This window comes from Genypterus blacodes, unplaced genomic scaffold (genome assembly GCF_046128005.1).
Source record: "Genypterus blacodes isolate CSIRO-AG114 ecotype Tasmania unplaced genomic scaffold, CSIRO-AGI_Gbla_v1 ptg000023l_1, whole genome shotgun sequence".
Taxonomy (NCBI): Eukaryota; Metazoa; Chordata; class Actinopteri; order Ophidiiformes; family Ophidiidae; genus Genypterus; species Genypterus blacodes.
In genome coordinates, this window is record NW_027466836.1 from 259,608 (window position 1) to 284,319 (window position 24,712).

At 45.7% G+C, this 24,712-nt stretch overlaps 1 protein-coding gene across 1 annotated transcript; it reads left to right on the forward strand.

Moving 5' to 3' along the window:
• LOC142992815 (transmembrane protein 132D-like) lies at positions 1–24,712 on the forward strand. The gene is made up of 10 exons (XM_076143320.1): positions 1–49; positions 3,451–4,342; positions 9,841–9,993; positions 12,109–12,280; positions 14,301–14,444; positions 16,879–17,087; positions 20,184–20,358; positions 20,461–20,574; positions 20,732–20,923; positions 23,258–24,712. The coding sequence occupies exons 1-10, from the start codon at positions 1–3 to the stop codon at positions 24,710–24,712; spliced, it is 3,555 nt and encodes a 1,184-aa protein (XP_075999435.1).

A 24,712-nucleotide genomic window follows, 5' to 3' on the forward strand; every position in this document is an offset into this window, starting at 1 on the left:
ATGCTCAACTTTGCCCTCCGCGCGCTCTTCCTCACGGCTGCGATCACAGGTGAGATGTGTGTGTGTGTGTGTGTGTGTCACGTTTACGTCACAGCAGACTGTAAGGATGATGGTGAAGAATAGAAATATGAGCTCTGAAAGGCTGTCGTGCTGAAGGTTTGTATAGTTTCCAAGTATCTCTTATATCATGCATGCAATGTGTGTGTGCTTAAAGGATGCAGCAGGTCGACATTAGCCTGCAGCCCCCAGCCGACAGAATGAATCAGTTCTATATGATAGAGGTGAAACCTTCCTTTAACACTCTTATGCCTTAATTTTGAAAGTTAGAGCTAAATGGTTAAAATTTGCCTGGAATTTGACTTAAAAAGGCAAAAGTATGTTACAAAGGTGACAGATCCCTGATTCAAGTGATCCTGATGTAAAACAACACCAGAGAACTTGAATGAATTCTTAGTTAACTAGTTGTTGTCCACGTTTTGTCCCCATTTGAAAGAAATCTCAATGGAATTTGCCATCGATCGCAGGTTCTAATTTGGCGTTTTCGTCTTTGTTGATCGCAGATTTCTGCCTTGAACATCATCAATATCTTTGTTTAGGAAAAAGGCCTGGGACCTCAAAGTCACTTAGTCCAAACCAGGTCACATTTACAAAACCTCTGACAGATTATCAGGAAATTCCATATTGAGATTATGAACCCATTTAAACCAAAATAAGTCCAAGTTGCCTAATTGCGGCTTGTGTTTGCCCGTTTCTGAAGTTGTCTTTCTGGGTCTTTGCTGGACCTCTTTACCGTGCATGTGTGTGTGTGTGTGTGTAAAACGCACTCAGCCAGGGAAAGATTCATCACTGGGATTAAAGAGACTCCAAGCCAAAGTTGCCCAGCTGTTGGTGTGCTTGTTTAAAGATAACCTGCATTAGAAGCCACGGCGCTCAGCTGCCTATCTCACTGATAAAGATATGTCACCGTCGACTACATCCTCAGATGGCCGGCGTTTGTATCCCTCCCGAGTGTTTGCAGGAGATACCTGAGTGTGAATATTTCATCGTGGATGTGAGCGATGGCGACGCTTCTCCCGGCAACAGGACTCAGCTGTCAGTTGTGGTTTCGGTGTGATGAGGGCTTGAGCCTTTGAATTCATCTCTGCCTCACACTCATGAATATGCACGACAGCATTATAATCTGATTATAATCTGATTTAATGCTGAAGTTTTCGTACACGTGAGGTTGCAGATACTTCATGGAAACAGAAATCACCAAATGACACTGAGCTGTTGGTGACATATTACACATAAATAGTTGTGTAACTAAGATACATGAATCAGAACAAGCAAGACTGAAGCAATAGTCTGGAAAGTCATTAAAATAATAACGATGGCTTCATTCAAGAGCTCCAACTGCAAACGTGAATGCCACTGTATCCAAGTAACACATGACTCCTGGTGGTATAGACTCATTAAACAAGAAGGTGTAGAACCTGGAGCCTGTCAATCAGACTACAACAATAGCCTATTCATTCCAAACATAGATATTTTGTCTGCACACTATGTTCATCCATTGTAATTCTTCTTCTTTGTGCAGGACTAGGGGCTTATTGTTGAGGTGGTGCTTTGTTCAGTGACCACCCAGTGAAATGGACTGGGGGTGTGTGTGGCATCTGGGCTGTGATTGACGGGCACACATCCCAAACGTCACCTCGCAGACTCACTAATCACCACGAGTCTCAGCTTTCCCTTTGATGTTTTCAGTTCCTCTCCTGTGATCCGATTTGGACGGCGTTCCTTTTTCACATTTCCGAGTCCCCACTGTGGGGGATCCGGAAAGCTTCCAAATGCTGATTTTTCATAAATTGGGAGCAGAGGAAAATCTTCCTCATCAATCAGTTGTTCCTCTAGAGAGCATCTGTCTGCGTGAGTGTGTGTGAGACAGGTTGTTAGTCGACAAAGCCAAGCAGTCAGCGATGCCGTCTGTGCGGTTTCCTGCCTGTCACAGTTCATGAGCAGATATGTGTTGATCAACTGTGCTGTCAACAGATCACACAGCTCATATTGTGCCTGTGTGTGCCTGTGTGTTCTGCAGATATAAGCATGATTTGTGTTTCACTTTGAGTTTTTTTTTGAAAGAGACTCACTTTGGCTCAAACTTTCCTTCTGGGTAAAAAAAACCCAAACCAAATAAATCACTTATCTGATCTATAAGGACGCTTGGAATTCCCAGCACCAGTGGAGGCAACATGCTCTCTGCTCGATTTTTCTCTCAAGAAATCAAAAGTGAATAAATAAGTTTTGAATAAGCCAAGATGGTTTTTTTTCTCCCTCCTTTTCTAAATCATCAAGGTAACGTTGCCTGTGAGTTGGAGTTGAGCTCCTCCCTATCGTCGTCTTGTCTAGACGTGGCGGCACATTAAGCCGGTTGAACGACACCTTCAGAATGGGAAAATTGTGCATTTCGCTATGAAAAGTGCCATCCAAAGTTCTGCAAAATTGATGTTGACATATTGCAGAAGGAAGACTTCAAGAATTACGTGATGCCGTCACACAAAGTTATAGATATTTGATTTGATTTGCTGTTTTTCAAGAAGCCAGATTGATGTATCCCCGTATTTGCAAAAAAATGATGTGAGATCCTATAGAAATGTGAGAACCTATAGAAATGTGAGAACCTAAATGTGTGGTTTGTTAGACTCCTGCGGTGGATAATGAGTCTCTGCCGTACGCTCCCCGTCAGACACATTATTTCTGTGAGGAAAGTCTCAGCCAGACAGTCATTTTGGAGCACTTCAACACTAGTGTGGCAAATGATCAAGTGTGTTTGGCAGGAGGAAGAGGAGGCTGTCACGGCAACATCCTGCTGGGACCAAACAGTCATCCCACAAACATTTACGAGGGAGGCCTTTTCACCGCTCACACCTTATACTGGCTATTCCCACAGAACCACAATGAAGCTTTATGAAGTCAGTTTTGTAGCATAAGATGTTTTAAACTGGTGTATACTGTGTCACCGGGAGAATCAACAGATGAGTGTCAGCTTTCTTAAGTTCCTTTTCGGGATAAAGGTCTCTACAGGTGTTGGGAACATTGTAAATAACAACGTGAGTAGCTGCTTTAAAGGTCAGTTGATCTTATATGAGGGTGAACACACACACACACACATCGGGTACAACATCAGTTTACACACTTTGTTAAATAGCTGTTAAAGTTAATGGTCTCAATGTAGCAGTAATTACTTTGAAAGCTCTTTAACTACATACACCTCATCCTCATATTCATAATTACACATCAGCAAATTCAGTCGCCGTCAGACTGAACTAGTACAACAAAGTTAGTGTCCAAACAAGGACTCCAGCTGTTCCTCTGTCTGATCCTTCTAGACCCCATTCTTGTAATGTTGATTTGAATACGACACACAGGCTCATTCACCTGGTTTTGTGTGTCCCCCCCCCCCCCTCATAGTTGCTGACAGCCAGGAGGACGCTGAAGACATCGGGACATCCTCTAACCCGTCCCCGGTTTATCCCACGATTGGATTTCACGTCCAGAATGTGGATCATGTGTTCCTGAGGCAGAACACCCACAAGCCATCAGGAAATTCAAGCATGAAGGCTCAGACGTTTCTAATCAGTGGTCCAGTCTTCGGACTCCTTCAGCCCACTGTCAATGCCTCATACGGTCCCCTGACTGTGGACGCCCCCATTAATCAAGATCTGCTACTTAGCGGACGCAGGATTCTCCCTGTTATCCTGCTCCGCCAGGTTCGTTCTTCCTCCCCCATCATCAGGATCCTTTTCCACATGCCCACAGACAGTGAGATCACCAGGGTGTCCAGAGAAGACAGGAAAGACCCCCCAGGTAAGGCCAAGGACGAGGCTCACTGCATGACAGCCTACGCCTTCTGGGAGACACGTGAAGTCCGTGGGTCGTGCCTAGTGTCGCCTGGTGGCTTCTGTGTGGCCCAGTTAAAGCCAGAGCCAGCCTGGTTCAGCTCAGTCGGCCGCAGCAGAGAGGCAACAGCTGGAACCGGAGGGGTCAAAGGGCTGCAGGGGAACCTGGTGGAGATCTATTTCCAGAGCCGGGGGGACCAGACAGGCCAGTGCGCTCCCCAGGATAGCCTACGACGCATGGGCGTGGGGAGAGGCGGGCGCCCCGGCGGCTTGGGCACACCAATGAGGAGGATAGGCAGCGTGAACCTGATTCGAACCCCACTGGGGAACCCCACCTTCCTGCGACTTAAACTAGGAGGCGCGGTGGTGATCCAGACTTCCTCCAGGCCCCTGAAGACTACAGAGGTGGCAACGTTCTATGTGTTCCTGCCAAGCACATCCACCCTGGAGAACTTCACGCTCAGGTTAGAGATGCATTGCCTCTTTATTACACTGCTCTTTATTTCTCCTTGCTATTTGGGATTTGTGAGACCTGCTATTTTTTCTAGCAACCCAAAGTGGTATTTATACCACTAGGGGCAGCGAAAAAATGTCCAGACATGAGGACAACAGGTCTAAGTTAAGCATAATGCTGTATAAGGTGTAGGGAAGGAAAAATGCATTGTCCACATATGAGGACGCAGGGTCTCAGGAGGTTAAGATGGATGTATTCATAACTAATATTGACATGCAGCCTCAACTAATTCTCAAATGAAACCCAAAAGAGGAAAATCCATAAAATAGAATACATAGGAATAAGTGAGTGAGTGAGTAATGTCACACATGGGGTGAGTAAGATTATTTATTATTATTAGATGAAATCTAATTTGACTCAGTGATCCATTGATTCAGTTCAGTGCGTCCTGTATGTACTATGACAACGGTGCGTTTGGGAGTGGAGTAATGGGGAAATGGAGCGTGCTGGGCCGGGGTAATGTATACGTCTGGGGCAACACTACAACCATTAAAGCACGTTGCTGAGTTTGCAGAGGAGAGGAGTTTAGCGGGAGTGAAATAAAATTTTATTGTCACTGAAACGTGTGAAGCAGAAAAAGAGATTGGGTGAAAAAAAGAAAGAAAAAAAAGCGGAATCATCATGATGTATATTTGAGCGTCTTCATGAAGGATAAGCTCCTTGCATTTAAATGGTTACTTAAGGCACTTGAATACTGATGGGGGCCGCGCCATCAAGGCCGCGCTGTAAAACGCTGCGACGCCAGGATGACTTGTGTCGCCTGCCAGTTTCACCGGCTTCATAAATCAGCCCCGCGTTAAATCCCGTCCGCTCCAACTTCTCAGTTAGCCCAGAAGTTATGGAGGAGCGCTCTACCATAAACGGGGGAATAACGGGCTGCGTGATTTACCAGTTTTAATATCTCAACATCTCGCTAACATTCCAACAAGGTTCTCCGGGTGTTTGGCTTCATAAATAATACATCGGTTTAATGGAGCGGCCAAACAAATCGCTAACAACTTCCAGACTGGGTAAGACGGAGGTTAATGTCACACCGCCAAAACACACAGTTCAATCTGTTTCCATGACGAAGTGAGGAGAAGTGTTTTTATTAGAGCCTTAATGTCTCGATTTAGCGGCGAACAAACCGCTGCCACAGTAATCTGCAGTGAGATGCAGGCAGGATATGGGTTAATCCATAGAGTTTACAGAGGGAAACCTGTGTGTCAGACCGAGTGCTCCGCTCAAACACCAGACGGATACGTGACCTGAATGGTAACTACGCAGAGTTTGTGTAAATTAGGCAAATAAGACAGAGAGACGATGCGGAGATGGAATCTGCCGCTGCCGTTTTGACCGTTTGTGGAAGGATTAACTCGGTGGCGTCTGTAATTTCAGCCACAGTGTTTCCGGGAAGAGAGAGTACAGCGGTTAAATCCGAGCGAAGGCACTCGGAGGAGCCGGACGAAGTGATTGATTCTTCCCTGGGAGAAATCCTCTGCTCCACTTCACTCCTTGGCCAAAGATTGAGTCCACGCCGGCAGGGTTAGCCCCATAATCTGTGGGGCCTGATTGAAAACGAATCAAGAGGTTAACTCTTCGGTATGGGGATGATCTGGGCTGACTGCCAGGATTTACAGCATGCGTTTGTGTGTGTGTGTGTGTGTGAGTGGATTTGTTTGTACGTGTGCCTGTGAGCAGGATGGAGGGAGTCAGAGTGTGGCACAGGGACATAACACTCACCTGTTAAACACAATAATACCAAATATCTCCTCTTTTACAGTTTACAAATTATTCTCCCATCCTTCAGCTTGTTTTCTCTTTTCTCAGGCAAAATGTTTAATAGCATTGGAGAACATCCTGATTCTATTTAGATAACCAGGCCAACAACCCCTTAAACCAGGGTGCAGCTCTTACGTAGGCCATCATTAAATGAACAAACAGGACACAGCTAATTCAAAAACTGTATCGAGTGGCTCAGCAGGAAGAAAACCTCTCTCCTCCTCTGTGGTTATAATTGCCTCCGAATGCTGGAGACTCAATCTGATTACTGCTTTGTGCTTTTCGAAGCCATTTTAAAAACATCATGTGAAGTGAACTCAGCTCTCAGTCATGAACTCGGGGTCATAGTTCAAAACCTGAGAGCAAAAATACACGCGGGAGAGAAACCCTGATGTTCCTCTGCAGGAGGGTTGTGACTGTGTGATGAGTTGGAAAGCTCAGTGCTCCACAGAGACCCTGGGTTCCCGCTCACACTCAGAGCTTTGAAGTGCTTCAGGCATTGGGTGAGGACGCCTTACAGGAGTGCAGCTTTTGTCCAGAACAGATGGCAGAAAATAAGAGATGGAAGGTGCAAAGCTTAAAAAATCCAACATTTCATCATTTCTCATTCTTCATTGAGTGAATCATTCACAGGTTTTCATCCAGATATTGATCAGCATCTGTGTGTGTGTCGCTGTCTAGCATCGGGTTGGATTGTCAGCCGCTGAACGACTCTGACCTTGACCCCGTCTCAGCTGTTATTGATTAGTCTGGGTGCTGTTTGATTGCAGATCAGTGTTTGTTCATGTGTGCATCTGGACTGGAGTGTGTGTAAGCTGACCTAGAAAACACTGATTAGTGAGCGACAGTCTTTGTGTTTAATTTGCTTGTGCTGTCGACGGAACTAAACTGGTCTTATACTGGGACGAGTCGTCAAAAAGTGGGAACCTTCAAAGGAGATCCGCAGGTTGTAAGTTAAGGAAACACATCCGAACAACAAATATTAAACTTCAAAAAAACAAATACAAAAGATAAAGATAGATAAAGATCTATTCAAACAAACAAAACATGAGGTGCGTTTGTTTTGTTTCATGTGGGGTTTTGAACTGCAGAGAAGAAGGAGATGTTGCCAACAGAATCCCTCCAAAGTTTACGTTTCACAAGTCTTGAGTATGGATTGTAGAGTAAGTTGTTGCTATTTATGAAGCAATTAGTGACTCAGCATGACACCCCTGTGCTGTTAGCGTGTCAAAAGGTGTCACAGTGTGAGTGTGAGCTTTGTTTGTTAAGCTCAGAAGTTTGCTGCAATGTCACTAAACTAAACATTTGTCTTCAGGTGTCTTTGTCTTCGTCCATTTATTGGCCATCTAGCATCCCTAACAAATTACAGGTTTGACATCATATAAGGCGTATTTAGTCGTGTATTCCAGGCTTCATCCTGTCATCTGTCCTCACCAGCCCGGGTCCTGGTCCCTCACATGTCCTCTCCCCCTTTCTAAGCCCTCATGTTGTTCTGTGTGTGTGTGTGTGTGTGTGTGTGTGTGTGTGTGTGTGTGTGTGTGTGTGTGTGGCACAGCTGGAGCATAGACCCCAGAGGGAGAAGGAAAGATTAGTGCTTCCTTAAGATACACTGGCTTGGTTTGGACAAACTTGTCGGAGGTTTGAACCTAAAGCTCTGCATGTTTCAAAGCGACGGACACACAGATTATGAATCAGGAAACATGGTGCACACAGATGGAGCCAAGGTAAAGAGGCACATGGAACATTAACATATGAAGAATGATGAATGTTTCTTCTCACACACAGCAGCCATATGCTCATATCCCTCAGCCTGTATTGCTAAAGTCGTGTTATATTCGATACAAGGGCACAGATGAATCTTTACACCAAACTTATAGCCTTAGCCAGACTATACGCGATCATATCTTACAGCCAGACTAACGTTGGACCATTGCTGCGCACGTAAGCGTGTCTGGCGGGTCCATAAAGGGAGATGAGATCACTGCACAAGCACCATCACCATCAACGCTCCATCTGATAAACACAGGATTCTGTTTCAGGATGTCTGATGGAGCTAAAAGAGGTAAATATGAAAGTGTGCAACACATCAGGCAGATCAGGGTGGTGTGTGTGTGTGTGTGTGTGTGTGTGTGTGTGTGTGTGTGTGTGTGTGTGTGTGTTCTGAGGTGCATCTCTTTGCAGACACACAGCAGGATATTGCACCATGTTTCATTCTGAGATTGTTTTGGTGACTTTTCTGCACGTCCTCCGCATCTAACAGACCAATTTATTGGAGGTTGAAAATCTGCAGTTGATGTTATCGAGTCAGCATCAAACTAAATTTAATTCCAATAGCCGGAGTGCAGATCAGTGCTTTAGTGCATTTTAAATATAAAGTATTTGTGCGTCTGTCTTGGCAGTTGGCTCTCGCTTCATCCTCTGATCCACCCAACGTTTCATCCTCCTCTGTGCATGAAACATTGCTGCTTAACAGAGAGATACCTGAAGCCCATTAGAGGTCGTGACCCGTGTGTTTAAAGCCTGAGACGGTAGCTGCGCCTCTGGGAGCGTCTAGTCCATTCACATTATGGCTAATCAGCATTCTAGCTCCTTCCAGCAGGAGTGATGTGTGTGTCTGAATCAGACATCTGATTAACTGATGCCTAGTTTTCCTCGGGGCTAATGGGAATTAAATACCCCTGCTAATTCTGTGTCTGCCAGCAGCCAGCCGCACATCAGTCTGTTGGTGTCTCACCTCGTTAGGCACCGTGCGAATGGCGAGGTGAGATTTTACATCCAAAAAGTGACTCAGACGAGGGACAAGGGATGAGATTGTTCCAGACAGAATGCCAATCAGTCAGTTAGTTAAGTGGGATCATGGGGAGAGACAAAAAACTCCAGAGGTCCAAAAGAGACGTTTCTCCAACAGGGCGGTGGAGACAGCGTCATTCTGGCAGGTTACCTAGTCTCTCTGTCATTCAAAGGACAACATGTTTACAGGCATTGGGCCTTGATAGCTCTAGGAGTCTGTTGGGTTTGGCTGAAGATGAAGAACAAGTTCACTTCAATTCAATTCAACTTTATGTACATACCAAACCACAACAAAAGGTCAAGGCACTTTAGGCAACATAGATGCAGCTGCATTCTGTACCAGCTGGAGAGTCTTTAGAGAAGCATCAGGCTGATGATGATGAGGTGCAGTAATCCAGCCTGGAGGTAACGATCACATGGACACGTTTTTCTGCGAGTGGCTCTTTGTTATCATGAATATGTACACAGAGAAAAGATGGTTTGGCTTTTTCAAAAAATGATTCATGTTGTCTGGTATTGAGGCCTGAAGCAAGGACACAAACAACAAAAACCTGTTTGTGTTTCAAAATGAAAATGAAGTTTCAAGCATAATTTATCTCATTTACTGCAAAACCTTAACTTGAAGGCCATATATTGTTCTTTGAAAGTAGGTAAGTTCTTGCACCATTCACAGATACTAAAATGTCATAGTGTCAAGTGCTTCATAGTTAAATAGCAGCAAGACAAAAGACAAAAGACAACAAACTAATTGAGCACAGGAACACCAGACTTCCTCATTCTCACGCACGGCTTATAACCTTTACCGTCTCATAACTTCGGTGTGTGTGTGTGTGTGTGTGTGTGTGTGTGTGTGTGTACATGTGTGTGTGTGTGTGTACATGTGTGTATTTTCCGCAGGGCGACGGTGAAGAAGGGCCTGGTGTTCAGCGCGGCGCGGCCCAGCGACTCGGCGCTGTGGGACGTGGTTTTGGACGCCGGCAGAGGAGGGGGGGCGACGGGCAGCACCATCTCCGTCATCTGCCGCAGGAAGCTTACAGTCACTGCGAAGAGGTCGGTCCCTGAACTCAACACCACATTGCCATCTTTCTTTCCATCTATTTTCACCTATTTAATGAAAATTGAGATTAAGATTTAGGGGATGTACATGATATTTCACTATGAGAACTAAAATTGTGTACATGTTCTACTTATAACTATACTTATTTTTTGTGTGTATTTTGAATGTGGCTTCAGTATCATAATAAATCATGGAGTTGTATCTGCTACCGGATGCTGGTGGCAGACACTAACACACACACACACACACACACATACACATCTCTGCCCAGCAACCTCCCTCCCACATGGACACACATGCACACACAACCCCTCCGTCCGTCCGACCCACTTATCTGTAATCATCCATAATCACGGGTACGTTATCCGGGCTTAAGCGCTTGCACGTTTAGTAAGGGGAGAGATTAGAAAGAAAGGGAGATATAGCGAGTGGCACAGGAACGCACACACACACACACACACACACACACACACACACACACACACACACACACACACACACACACACACACACACACACACACACACGCGGACGCATTCTCCCACCACTGCTTTGGGAGCGATGATACGTCCCAGGCTTTAAAGTCGTCCTAATAGATTTCTAGGAAGCAGGGGAATTAAAGCCTTCTAAATTTCCTCTCTGCTTCTCTCTCATGCACTCGCTGCAGTCTGAATCATACATTTGGCCTGAGTCCATTTCATTAAAAAGCAAACTCAAAAACAGGAATACAAAAGCAAAACGAGGAAATTAGTTTCTTCCTTGTATAGTGGAGGGCTGCAATGTGAGGTAGGGCAACATCAGATGGCCCTGATCAGATCTGTGAATGTTCAAGGCAGGGGAGCAGTTTGATCCGTAACTGGGAACAAAGCAAATTCAGCCCCAAACAAGCCGGAGAAAACCACATTTGAAAGCAGAAAGCAGACACGCGAGGTTAAAAAGGGCGAGGCAGTCGTCAGGGAAACAAATGGCAGCCATAGGTCAGCACAAGCACAAGCACACACACACACACACACACACACACACACACACACACACACACACACACACACACACACACACACACACACACACACACACACACACACACATGGATGGACGGGCAGAGAGGAGGCTGGAATGCAGGATTGTTTGATTTGATTGATCGAGCAGAGGCAGGAAACGGGGAGCGACAGCGATGTCATGCTACAACAGGAAATGGGATCAGGGTTTCTTCTGGCTCTTTACTGCCAAAGCTTTAATAAGGCTTAATTAATGACCTCATATTCACCCTGATGCCTTTCGGCTCCGTCAGTATTTCAGTTCTCGCTAAAAGACCTGTGTGTGAAACTGTGTCTCCCCATGTTTCCTTCTCACAGATCAAACGTTGTGTTGGGAGACGTTGCGATGTTATTGTCGTCACCTCTCTAGCCTCTCTCGCTGCGTCGTTGCTCCCTCGCTTGTCGCTGTGAGACCTTGAGTTGCTTTTGATCGCAGGCGAATGTTTGTTTCTGTGTGTTGTCGTCCGTGTTGTGTCGGATTTCAGCGTTGGTGTCTCTCGCGTTTCATTTTATTCCATGTAAATTTCCGCCATGCAGAGCTTCTTTGTTTTGCTGGTTGGTGATTATACAGTGCTGGAACTCTATTCACACTCACACCCTGCTCTCCCTTTGATCTTTTTTCTCTGGCAGGTATGCATCCACACACACACACACTCTCTACAGCATCAAATCAAACATTGAATATCAAATATTCTGGTCAAAGGACTGCAAATAAATGACACTCAAACTCAATCTTTCCCCAAAACCTTCACTTGTTTCTGCCTACGCAGTTAGAAATGAGACCTCTTGTGTATTGCCAGTAGAGCCTTTCTACGTTTTGATAAGCACAAATGTCACATTTATTCATATTCAATATGTTTAGACTTGGTGCACACATGACCTCAGCTCCTTTCATGCAGTTTCCTGAAGAATAAATCCCTGGAATTCCATCTTTCGGCTCACTAACTGGTCTGCTGTGTGGATGTATTGATTGCTTTGAAGGACAACAAATGAAACTGTATGTGTATGTTCTATTTCTAATTCTATTTCTATTTTAATCCATGTTCTCTGTATTGTTTATCTTCATGACAGGGGTCTGTTGGAAGTGTTGCAGTTGGACTTCACACCCAAAGAAGTATACGAGCCGGCAGAGGGCCAACTGATTTCATGGCGTTTGGAGCTGCCAGGGAATGTTAAAGATGTCGGCGTAATGCGGATATACACAACGCAGAGGGACTACGTGGGCCTGGCACCGCTGATCATGGTGAGAAACGTATCTGCGTCTCTATCTCACGTGTTTACTATACATTTAGGTAAGCATGTAAGCGTGAGTCTGGCCCTGTTATGCACCTTTTTGTTATATAGCGAGTTCCCTGTTCCTGCAGCTTTATCAACCCCTCAGTTCCTTCACGGGTGATTAAGTTCTCTGGGACACGCAGTGATTTAACGCCTATTGTAGTTTTATTGAACGTGAGGCTGTTGGACGAAGGAGGTTGAGGAAGCTGTAAAGCGCTGGTTAAGTGTAGGAAATGAAGTAGAGCACCTGGAGACAGAAGTCGGATGAGGTGAGGGTTTGTTAGTCACAGAAGGACCAAACAACAGCTACCTCACATCAGAGGGTCGCTTCAGGGCCCCACTCCATCTTAACCTCCTAAAGACCCCACGTCCTCATATGTGGACATTACATTTTTCCTTCCCTACGCCTTCTACATCACTATGCTTAACTTGAACCTGTTGTCCTCATGTCTGGACATTTTTTCGCTACCCCCTAGTGGCATAAATATCACTTAGGGTCGCAAAGTATTACATACATACTAATCACAAATAACAAGGAGAAATTAAAAATGAAAACAAAACAGCTGTCCGGGTCTGAGGAGGTCAATGAAATTGGCAGCCGGTAAAAGACGTCGTCGAGATGACATCATACATAGCACGTGTTTTGATCATTTTGTCTTCGGTTGTTAATTGCCCGTGGCCATGATTTAGTCTCAACTTTGTTCTTTAAAACAAAGTTTGCCTACTTTCAGAACTTTGCAACCATTAGAAGGCTTCTATTCATGTAGTAATTATATTCATCTTCACACGAATGCTTTTTTTCTTCCGTCTCAAATTAGGTCTGCACTGCAGAGTGTGAAATGACACTGTAATCATGGAGTGTTATCCGTAATGCTTGCACCAATTTTTTCTCTATTGCTCAGATTGATTCTCCATTGCTATTATTTACTTTGAGACATGTTGTGGCCTCAAAAGGCTTTTGGGTAAATTACCAGAAATTACAAGTCTGGTTTACGTCTATTGATGATGATGAGCTCTGAATAGATGACAAGAACTCATTCAAACTCATTTTGCAATCGTTATGCTCATATTTCAAATAGAAAGCTGAACTACTTGTGCTGAGCTTGATTATTTTATTGATTATGATTGAAGTGAAGCATTTGTCGAGTCCTGCCCAACGCTTCTCAGGCCACAAGCAAGAAAGCTGATCACACAGAGCTCCTTCACACACACACACACACACACACACACACACACACACACACACACACACACACACACACACACACACACACACACACACACACACACACTGCATCAGGTGTGGAGACAATGTACAGGATGTGTAAGAGCAAAGCTGGCGATCAGGGTGGACGTGGATGTACCAGGTCGGGAAAATGCGACGGAAGATTAAAAATGTAATCAGTATTAGATGTGTGGTTAATCAAAAAATGCAGTGGAGGAATAAGAGATTTGCAGGTGTGTGTGTGTGTGTGTGTGTGTGTGTGTGTGTGTGTGTGTGTGTGTGTGTGTGTGTGTGTGTGTGTGTGTGTGTGTGTGTGTGTGTGTGTGTGTGTGTGTGTGTGTGTGCGTGTGTGTATGTGTGTGTGAGAGAGCGAGAGTGAGAGCGAGGGATGATAGAAACACTGAAAAGCTGTCTGTATGTGTGTGGCTGTGTGAACAATTCAATCAAATCAGCTTTTGAGGTTTAGTTTTGGAGTGTTAGTTTAGTGGGGTTGGTGCTGAACATTAATATTTCACCAACCAAATCTCTTATGTAAATTGGCTGACTTAATTTGGATTTGATGAAACTCTGCATGATACAAATGACACTTTTAGTCATTTGACACTCGAATTAGCAAAATCTCTTTTGTTAGGACCCGGATATGTATTCAGTCCAGTAAGGCATTATTAGGCAGTACTATCTTGATATTCATACCAAACCTTTCTCACTGTATTTGTTTATATTGCAGCAGTTAAAGTAAGCTGAGCTCTTCCTCTCTCTGCAGAACTCTGACGTCCTCAACACTGCAGTCTTGACAGGCAAGATGGTGTCTGTGCCCGTGAAGACTCTGGCGGTGGAGGCCGACGGCTCAGTGGCCGATGTGACCGACCGCACCAGCTGCAGGTCCACAGACGAGGACGCTCTCAGGGTAATTTCAGCCTCGGCTTTGGTTTGCTTAATACCCACTTTGAAAACCAAACACACACTTCCACAGAGCCAAATGTTTATTTTAATCTTTCCCCCACTGCTGGTAAAACACATTTGCATTGCAGCAGCATTATATGGAGAGATATATTCTGACTTTTCTGACAGCTATTGCATTGTGATGTGGCTGGGAATATATATTATTTATTTCGCCTTGGGGCCGTCTTACCAGTGCACAGTGGAGATGTATGTGCTGCTCAATTAAATCCTGTTGAATGACATCGTCTCTGAATGCTAATGTGGGATTATCCTGTCTTCACTTAATTTGTGAATAAAACAAGTCACAGAAAACAATAACAGCACAACAACTGTACACATTAAGTTCCGCTATAAATAGATTTGTTTGATTTAATGTTTCCCTTGACGCTTTACAGAAGTAGACAAGTCACACAAGTAAATATTAGAATGTATGACTGATGTGATTATTGGCTATTTGAGCTCTGCAGTGTGTTACATGATATTACAGTAATAAAGATTTGCAGGGCGTAAGTCGTTTCTTATATTTTGATGTTGATATGAATTTAGTTTGTCTTCCTGCTGATTTGTACACGTTTGGTCCCATTTGAGAAGCTTAATGGCAATGAAACACAAGATGTATTCTAGTGATGAATGGCTCGAAGACCATGGCATCAACAGGAGTGTGTGTGTGTGTGTGTGTGTGTGTGGTGAATGAAAGCAGCCGCTCCACTGTAGCATTAGAGACTGATCTCATGATCCCACCACTCAAAAGCTATAAGCACAGCGATGTGACCCGCGTGTAATGGATCCATGTTAGTGGGACAGTCGGAGCGGAGATGAGAGACAGAGAGAGAGAGTGAGAGAGAGAGCATTGTTTTTCATTAGGTGACATGCCATCCGCTGGCTTTGTAAGTTGTGAGGGAGTGTGTAAGTGTGTCAGCTTATGTGAAGGAGAGAGAGAGAGAGAGAGAGAGAGAGTCAGCATGTGATGATTTCTCTATCAGCGCTGCGGCTGTAATCCAGTTATTATTGTGTCTCTGAATGGCCCCTGCACTCCCTGAGGTCGCTGACCCCTCTTAGAGGCAAAGCCACTGACCAGCTGAGGGTTAAAGCGCGAAACTGCAGAGTGACTGAAGCGTGTATATGGATGTTGTGTGTCTGAGCAGAATAAGGCTTCAGATGATTCCTTGTCTCTCTCCGTTAAGGCGATAAGTAATGATTCAAAGCTGAAGAGAATCGACAGCTGACTGCATGAACTCACACACTGGAGATTCAACAAGCTCCCTCATTTGCATTTTGGATGTGTTGAAAAAAACAAAGAAATTGATTTGTTCTAAAAAAGAAAAGGACTAATAGAAATAAATGATGCAGGACATATTGTGCCGTCCGTTTCTCCATTTAAATAAATCTCCTCCAGTGATTCTTCATTTTGATTTGCTTAATTTAACACAATGCATTTTCCCGCCTCTCTCCCGCTCGTCAGCCTCTTTCCCACATTCCTAAAACACACCGCGAGTTCCCGCCTGCAGCGCTTGGCGACAGGTGGGCGCAACCGACCAGCAAATAGGAAAGAGAATGACTTTGTAAAAATGTTTGTGATCTTTTTCCCCACTCCAGAGCAGACAATCAGCTGCTTTGGGTGCTCAGAGATCATTTTTCTCTTTTTTTAGTGTCCAGTGGTTTGTGTGGCTGTGCGCCCGCCGGAGAGCCCAGCGCCAGAATCACTTGGCGTGATGGGAAAAAGTCATCCTGTACTGGCTTCCCCTCTATACATCCACACAGCGCTTCAATTTGACCCCCCCCCTTTTCCTTCCCTCCTCCTTCTCCAGTGCTGCACTCTATTCTCCAGTCTAGTGCTCTCCAATTACCTCTGTGGAGCCACTGGTTTGTTAAGATAAGTGAGGCGGTGGTAGAGATAGGACCCCCCCCCCCCCCCCATCCTCCACTGCCCCCCAATCTTAAATAAGACACACCGGCTCCTGTGTTTCAGCTCATTGCTCTCCTCTACCTGCAGCGCCGTATAAGCCCAGTCGCCAGGCAGAGCTCATTTGTAGTCGCAAGCCCTTTCCGCGAGAGATCACGCTTGTGGATTTACACGACAGCAACAAAAACATAATCCGGATTTTCCAGGCCAGACTTGGGAAAAGTGTACAAAGTGAATAAAAATGTGGACTGTTTTACAGCTGCTTTGTCTTGGTGCTTGTGTTCCTCCTTTTCACTCCCTTTTCTCTTTGTCAGTTCCTTCCTTAAACATTTCTGACTTGTGCCTGTTGAAAATGTTTCATCATTAACCTTTGGCCAGGCAATATGAGGCTTGTTAGCTGCCTTGAACTGCACTGCTAGAGTTTCAATCGCCTGGATCTTCAGAGCCATGTTGTCGTGACGTCTGTGTCTCTTTTCCTTTCGTCCTTCACGTCCAGGTGTCTGAGCGATGCGACCGCGTCTACGTCAACGGCACCGAGACCAGAGGCAAGACCGGCGTGCTGGTCAACTTCACCTACGGCTTCCTGAGCGCCCAGCTGGAGGTGAACGTGTGGATGCCGCGCCTGCCTCTACTCATCGACGTGGCCGACCCCGAGCTCAGCCAGATCAAAGGGTGGAGGGTCCCCATCACCACAGGAAGCAGAAAGTGAGGCGCCTGTGCATCATTAAGTGTAGCAGTGAGTTAAGACACCTAGAGATTTAAGTATATTCAGTCTGATCTCTGGTGGCATTTTAAATCTGTGTGTCTAATGGATTCACAACTTCCCCCATATCTCTGAGTAAATGTTATCATAACCAGCAGGAAAGGCCAAAACTTCTGAAAATAGGTCCTGCACTAAAAAAGAAAGTGAAAATTTCTTTAAGTGGTACTTTATTAATCCCTGCAGGGAAATTCATTTGCATGTGACCCGACTTTTGGAGAGCGGCGGCCATTCATTCTCCCCTCTCGCCTTGGGATCAGCCGCAATCTCAGAGGTCTGAGGACAACGGGAGCAAAAAGTAATAAGTTCCTCTCTGGGAAATTGGTTGGAAATACTTTAATGTAGTCTTATGATCTATATGGACCAAATTTCACATCTGTGTCGGTTGTATTTGCGGGATTGATGTTTTCAGCGAGCGGAAGCAACGCGGCTGCCCTCGGGAAAAAGGTTAGTGGCCTCTCACTCAATACTTACAGTGAGGTCATTAGGTTTCACTCAATACTAATGATGATGGCACAGCTGATGGGCCGTTCGCTCTCTCCGGGCTCAAAACTCTTTGGCGCTTTCATTTCCTAAAAAACTTTCAATTGCGTGGGAGTTCAATGTGCCCTCGTCTCATGTTTAGCATCTTTCCGATTAGTCGCTCCGGGTCCCAATTACCTAAAACCATGCGTGTCCGCTTGATGAAGAGTTGGAACCTCCCAGATTTTGGTTTAGCTATTTAAAGAGATACTCAGGGACAATAAAGGCTTTTTCATCTTGTGGATTTACAAACAGAACTGTGTCACGCTGTAATGACGCCTGCTAAAGTCACTTTTCCATTTCTGGGTCTTTTCCACCAACTCTAGACCTGGAAGTGAGTGAGGAATATTGTGGAAATGCTCCAGTTTCCTAAATAAAACGATGTCAGTAAACTAGTTTGGACACCGTTTCCACAAAATCAATGCCTTTTGTAAGATTGCTGCAATTTCAGTTGAGTTTGGCCTGACAACCCAAAACAGATGCTGTGAATTCTTCTTCCCTTACTTTGTTCTGGAGAGATAAAAGCTGCCTGTGGCCAAAGTTTGAGCTTCATGAATGTTCCACGTCTGTGCGATGTTGACGCGTGTCCTCAGGAGCGACAGTGTAGCAGGATTTTCAGCCTCTATTTAGCCCTAACAGTGTTAAAATGGATTAAGCAAGTGCTTGTGGGGTATAATTAAAACAGATTACTATTAGATACAAGTGCTTTTTCGTGTAATTAGCAGCCTGTCGTTACAGACGCGATAACTGAAGGGTCACCAAAGTACAAGAAGAGAAGTGTGGTAGCCATGGCAAACGTACAAAAACATGGAATGGAAGAAAATGTGAGGCTGTGTGGCAGAAGATGCAAGACGTCTAAAGCTTGATTTGTGTTATTCATTTGTCCGTAGGAGGCAGAACGCACACACTCAGCCGATGTGGACAAAAGGATTCAGGAAACAAACGTTCCTTTGCTCTCTCGTTGAGTCTGACTGATTTAATTCAAGCAGCATCACCATCAGATGCTAAGCTCTCCAACCTTGGGGCTATAGAATAATGATGTTTATTTGCACCGTTGCTCCTGACAGAAGCTCCCGGCCCTGCAGTGTGCGCACGCACACACACTCGTCTTCCCCGCAGCGCACCTGTGCTGCAATTTGTATTAGTCCAGCTGTGCGCATGATAATTACATGATCACTGCTGAGGGGCTTTAGGACGGCTCGCAGCTTAACCTCTCTCCCCTATGGACAAAACCGGTTAGCCATGAGACCCCCACGCTTAATCTAACTTCAATTCATTTAGTGGGAAAGGTCACTAACCAATGTGCTGCGTCGACCTAACTGCTGTTCCGAAATAACAATGAGTTACGTCTCCCTCGCCCAGGGCTCGGAGGAAACCACACTTAGGAGGTGAAGGGGGCAGCGCAGATTAACACAACGTCTTTGGAGAGTTTTCAATTTGCATAAACATCTACTCTTAGATGGATGAGTTTACTCTTTTGTTCTGACATTCTGTGGCCTGCAAGAACTAGCAGGATGACGTCTTTATATTTCTGCTGTATTTGACGATACGCTGACGATCTACTGCTGTATACGTGTATCGGCATTGAGCTCTTTGTGATGCGTTAGGCCGATGTGCCTCAGTCTGCTGCTGGTAGCTGAGCAGGCAGGAGGAGGCAGCATGTGGAGGAGGAGGTTTAAGGCTCAGACTATTTTGGTTCTCCTGCTGTGGCTCCCGGGGGGTTTGTTGAAGAGATCCAGGAGGGATTCCATCATCTCCTAAACGGCCCCCTAGCGCGACTCATCTGTCGCTCTCAGATAACACAGTCCCTGAAGGCAGCGTCTCATTGGAGATGATATACAAACAGCCAATGCAGCGTTTGCACGTTTCATTCTTTATGTAATGATCTTGACTAAACAAGAATCTGATTAAATGCAGTGACTCATACCATTCTCTTTGTTTTGTTTTATGAGATTTATGCTGTTATTTACATTTCAGAATGAATGATAATCAAACGTTTGTTGGTTTGTGAGGGATCATAGTCTGGTTTCATGTTGGATTGAAGGAACTGGACCAAACATTTTCTGATTGGTCGGGATTTTGTCATCATTGTTGTTCCTTAGTCAATCATTTCAAGAAACGCTTCCACAAGCGCCCTGCATTATGTTGCACGACTTTACTGCTCCTTTAATGGCGTTACAAGCAGCTGATAACGATTCGGGACGTCATCATATGGGGAATTGTCTTCTTCATCGCTCAAACCATCGCTTTCCCAGAGGGCATCACACACTTTAATGTGACTTTGTATGAGCTTTTTAGCTTTGGCTGATCTCATCTTTAGTTTCAGCTGTTCTTAATGTTGTCATCAGATTTCCCATATATCCATTCTTCCTCCTCTTTTATATCATATGAGTATATATTACATCAGAGATTTCATGTATGAGACCTGTTATGCTTCAGATTCACCAGTTTGGCAGAAGAAATATGAACCAAATGTAACTAAATGTGTGCGTTTTGGTGTGTGTCCATGTGTACATCAGGGCTATGTGGGACAGTGAGGAGGAGGAGGAGATGAGGAAGGGCAGGGGTTGCATGCTGCAGTATCAACACTCTGTGCTCAGGGTGCTCACACCCTTCATCGCTCAGTCTGAGGCGCCTCCTGACCCTCTCAGTGGGGGGGCACAGGTCAAGTACTTCCTGGGACCTGACTGGCAGGTATATATCAATCTTCCAAAGAGGATTTGTCTCCTTTGACATCTCTGATCTATTAGAAATTGAACAAACATTAAGATTCTCTTCCTCTCTCTTGATTGGCAGGTGGACGTGACCAATCTTGTACGAAATTCAGTGAAAGTGTCAGACCCTGAAGTCGCCCGGGTGCAAGATGGAGTCGTGCTGCAAGGACAAGCTGTGGGTACGACCACGGTACAGGTGAGTCGTGTGTGTGTGTGTGTGTGTGTGTGTGTGTGTGTGTGTGTGTGTGTGTGTGTGTGTGTGTGTGTGTAAATGCTCTCTGCCATTCCATTGAATGGCTTACATGCATGTCCACCCATGGTTAGTTTGAGGCTGTACCGCTGTGCGTTTGCAGGTGGTGTCCCCTCTGACGTCTTCCGTCCTGGCTGAGAGGACGGTCAGAGTGCTGGAGGACAAAGTGAGCGTGATGGAGCTCGGCGTGCAGCTGGTGTCTGGACTCTCACTGTCCCTGCAGCTCAGCCCGGGGAGCAACAGGGCCGTCGTCGCCACAGCGGCCACGAGGGAAATCATCACACAGCTCAAACAGGTAGCGGATAATGACTCACAAGCATTGTGGAGAAAATGCACAGACGGATTCCAAAATTTTAAATAACACTGTCAAATGCCACCAGGAATGTGCAAATGGGTGGATTGTAGCCTCTGTAGTATTTGTTTTGTATTTATTTATACATTTTTGGCCTCCTGACTCATCTGCAGAATCTACTTTACATCGTTATGGAAACTGTCGTAAATACTAAAGTATCCTGGGAGATTTACTGTAGACTTCATTCACTTACATCAAAGAGCTTTGATCCTCTTATTGAATCAGGACTCGCTTGTTGTAGCTATTGTTCTATGGCTCCTATCGCACACACACAACACACACACACGTGCGCCTGTGCGAGGCATCGAGGGAATCTCCCTTTAGATTTCCTCACAGGGGTTCTTCCCGTTTTCCTTCCGTGTGGAAGTTTCTCCTGGTCTCCCTGGAGAGCGCAGACAGCGGAGCGCTTTGCTTAGTGGGCCTGTGAACTCCTCAGAGACATTTTATGCAATATTGTCTTATGCAGATCAAATTGACCTGAGTAACTTTAATTACTAAAGAAAACAAGAGCACTCAGCAGGGGGCAACTACATAACATCCAAAACTGATGATGATGATGATGATGATGATGATGGAAACTCCTGAACAACTTGCATGACACATTCAATTATGTAAATATCTGTGTTTTGAGCAGATTGAACCAATTTTGTTTTCGCCGTGACTGGTGCTGCATTGTTCCTCGGGCGGCGTCGTTCAATCACACACGGCCGAGACAAAGGCTTTATCAGTGGGTTTACCCAAGAGTGCCTAGCAACTCAACACTGACTTGCTGAAGGCTGTGATTAAGTACATACTGCGCCTTCCCTGTATTTTTCCCCCAAATGTGTAATTATTTATTTGTCTCAAGTAAATGAAATTTAGGCTTTGTGCCGAGCAGCTGCCATGGAAGCCGTCGCCTGTCGCTTCAAAGTTCTTGGCAATCAAGAAGAAGCCCGAGGCGCTGATAAATGACATCCACTGACAAATCCCTTATTTCCCTCCTATTATGTGTTCCAGGTTGCAAAACAAACAAGAGATGCATTTATAAAGAACAACAACACAAACTAAAGCTTTTCCCCTCATGCTATCTACATCCTTAGTGGATTAGAAATCACAGTTTGTCTCTTTGCTGCTTTGGTTTACTCAAATCTAAACCCATGAACTTTGTTGCGGATCTATAGATCTATAGGGAATAATCCAAATATTAAAGCAGATCAGGATTGACGAGCACACAGAACGGCACCTCATGTCATTCAAACCATATTTAAATATTTCTCATTTGATTTTATCAGTCCTGGTGTGAGTAATGAATAAATTCTGTACGTCTCTTCTATCATTTCATCCTCAAAGATAAATTTCAAATGCGGAAAAAAATACTATGATGTCAAATAGTTGTTAATAATTCATCCCTACATAACTGCCATACTGCAGACTTATCTAAGTGTTCTGTAATGCTCTGGGAACGAGAGTTCTGCATTATTAATAGACCAAATGCACTATAGGTGCCATATATGATATCATGTAAGATATGTTTATTGTAAAACTTTCATAAAAGGCTTTAAAAGAAAAGTTACATATTCAACTCGGCAATGAATTGTTAATTTTATAACAGAAGTGAAGGGGGGAAGTGGATTTGAATTACAAGAACTGCAGCAACAGAACAGATTACACTATGACTTAGGGGTCCAATCATGTTTGGCTGGATGTGAACTCATTGTGTTCACAGGCCCGGATCGTCATGTGCAGCGGTCCTGCTGTGCGGGCGACACGCCGGGCGTTCGGGCGGTCGTTTCCAAAGCTCGTTAACACATTTAGTGGTGGCAGCGTGCCCACGCTTCCAACTCGACCAGCCGTGTCACTGCGGCTGGTCGATACTGAACCATTAGACCACCATGAGATGGAGGTTAGGCCTCTGCTGCGGCTCACACCAGTGACAGGAAGTAGGTCACTGTGCGTCCCTGTGACTGCATTGGGTAACTCTGCTCTGCGGCGCCGTGTGATTGTTTTTGGGTAACTCTGCTCTGCGGCGCCGTGTGATTGTTTTGTTCAAACTCAAAAGAACTTTATGGTTTTACTGCATCTCATCCAATATATGGCAGAATAGCTTCCTACTGAGCGCAATCATATGGAGATTACCATAAGCAATTTATTGTAATTAGCAATCAAGGCGATGTAATTGTTGGCTTTGAAATACAGCCATGGTAACAGAGCTTTTCTAATTTGTAAAGACAGTGTTTAAACTTAAGGATGGTAGTTAGTTGTTATTAAAGAGAGCTGCATTTCTTTCTTCCTTTGCAGGAGGCGGTGATCAGTTGCTGGGTTTTGTTCAGCGACGGTGCTGTCACTCCCCTGGAGCTGTTTGACCGCAGCGTCTACGCTTTGACGGTCTCCACCCCCGACGAGGAGGTGGCTACCGTACGACACACGCCGCGATCCACCTTCGTTGTGGCGCGCGGCATAGGCGAGGGCCAGGGGGCGCTGGTGAGAGTGGAGCTGAGAATCTGCGAGGAATGCCAGAAGTTCAAGAGGAAAAGCAAGCTGGCGGCCGGCACGGGGCTCCTCAGGATTAACATCCGCAGTGACAGTGAAGCCATAACAGGTGTCACCGGTGGGATCGGAACAGAGGGAGGTGTAGCAATTGAAAATGTTGCGTCTGAGCTGATGAGAGAGCCCAAGGCGGTGGTGACATCGCGGCGTGGTCTTGCTGACTGGGATAGACAGATGTTTAGGAGCGCCGCAACCGAGCGCCGGGAGTCCAACTTAGTAGAATCTACAACCACAGCCACATTTTCAACAACCAGGCATATGAAGCCACAGGTGGTGTGGATTGGGAGCACCAGCAGAGCCTCACGAGACACAGCATACACCATCAATCCCACCATGGCTCCCACCACACCTGAGACCACGCCAGGATCTAGTACACCAACAGACACAACAGTGGGTCTGCTCGCTAAAGGAGACGAGCAGAGGAGAAACTTTGGAAACATGCTGGATGACCCCAATTCAGTCCCCAAGAGAGCCATTCCTAAAGTGGACCTACGCATGAAGAAGGAGCCCCCCAGATCTAAGACCACTCCCAGATTTGTTGAGAGCGACCTCATCCGGACATTCAGAGCCATGTCAGACTTGGAGATCGGCATGTATGCGTTGGTGGGGGTCTCCTGTGTGGCCATCTTTGCTTTCATCTTCAACTGTGCCTTTTATAACTTCTGCTTCCGGAGACCCAAGACCCCTATACAGGCAGGCCCCATGCCCAGCGCCGACCCGAAAGACCACAAGCACGACTGGGTGTGGCTGGATCCCAACAACCACTGCGCTCCGAGCTCGGGCGGGGCTGCGGCCCAAATGGCTACCCTGAAACGAGAGGCACATCGCCCCCTGCTGCCGCGCTGCTCCATAGACTCCATGGGCCATCACGGCCTGAACAACATTCCCAGCGTGTGCATCACCACCGTCCCGGAGAGAACCGCTACGCTGGGCCGCAGCCGGTCCAGCTCCCAGCAGCACATGCAGGCCCAGGTGGTGGATCCCATGGCGAGCCGCTCCGCCACCTTACTGGCTAAGCCTCAGCGCAACGAGCCTCTCCACTCCCCCACCAGCAAGAGGAACCAGGTCCAGTTCACCACCTTCACCACGCTGGACATCAAGCATTTGGCGGCGCTGAAGAAGAACGGCGTGGAGCTCAACTGGACCCACAAGCAGCACCAAGCGCCACAGATACCACTACCTGACATACCATGGCCTGGGGTCTAA

Excerpts from the sequence above, each read along its gene's own strand:
- LOC142992815 (XM_076143320.1), top strand. The coding sequence starts at position 1 with ATGCTCAACTTTGCCCTCCGCGCGCTCTTCCTCACGGCTGCGATCACA. Across the intron at positions 9,994-12,108 it reads CTTACAGTCACTGCGAAGAG|GGGTCTGTTGGAAGTGTTGC; the intron begins GTCGGTCCCTGA and ends TCTTCATGACAG. Across the intron at positions 20,359-20,460 it reads TCCTGGGACCTGACTGGCAG|GTGGACGTGACCAATCTTGT; the intron begins GTATATATCAAT and ends CTTGATTGGCAG.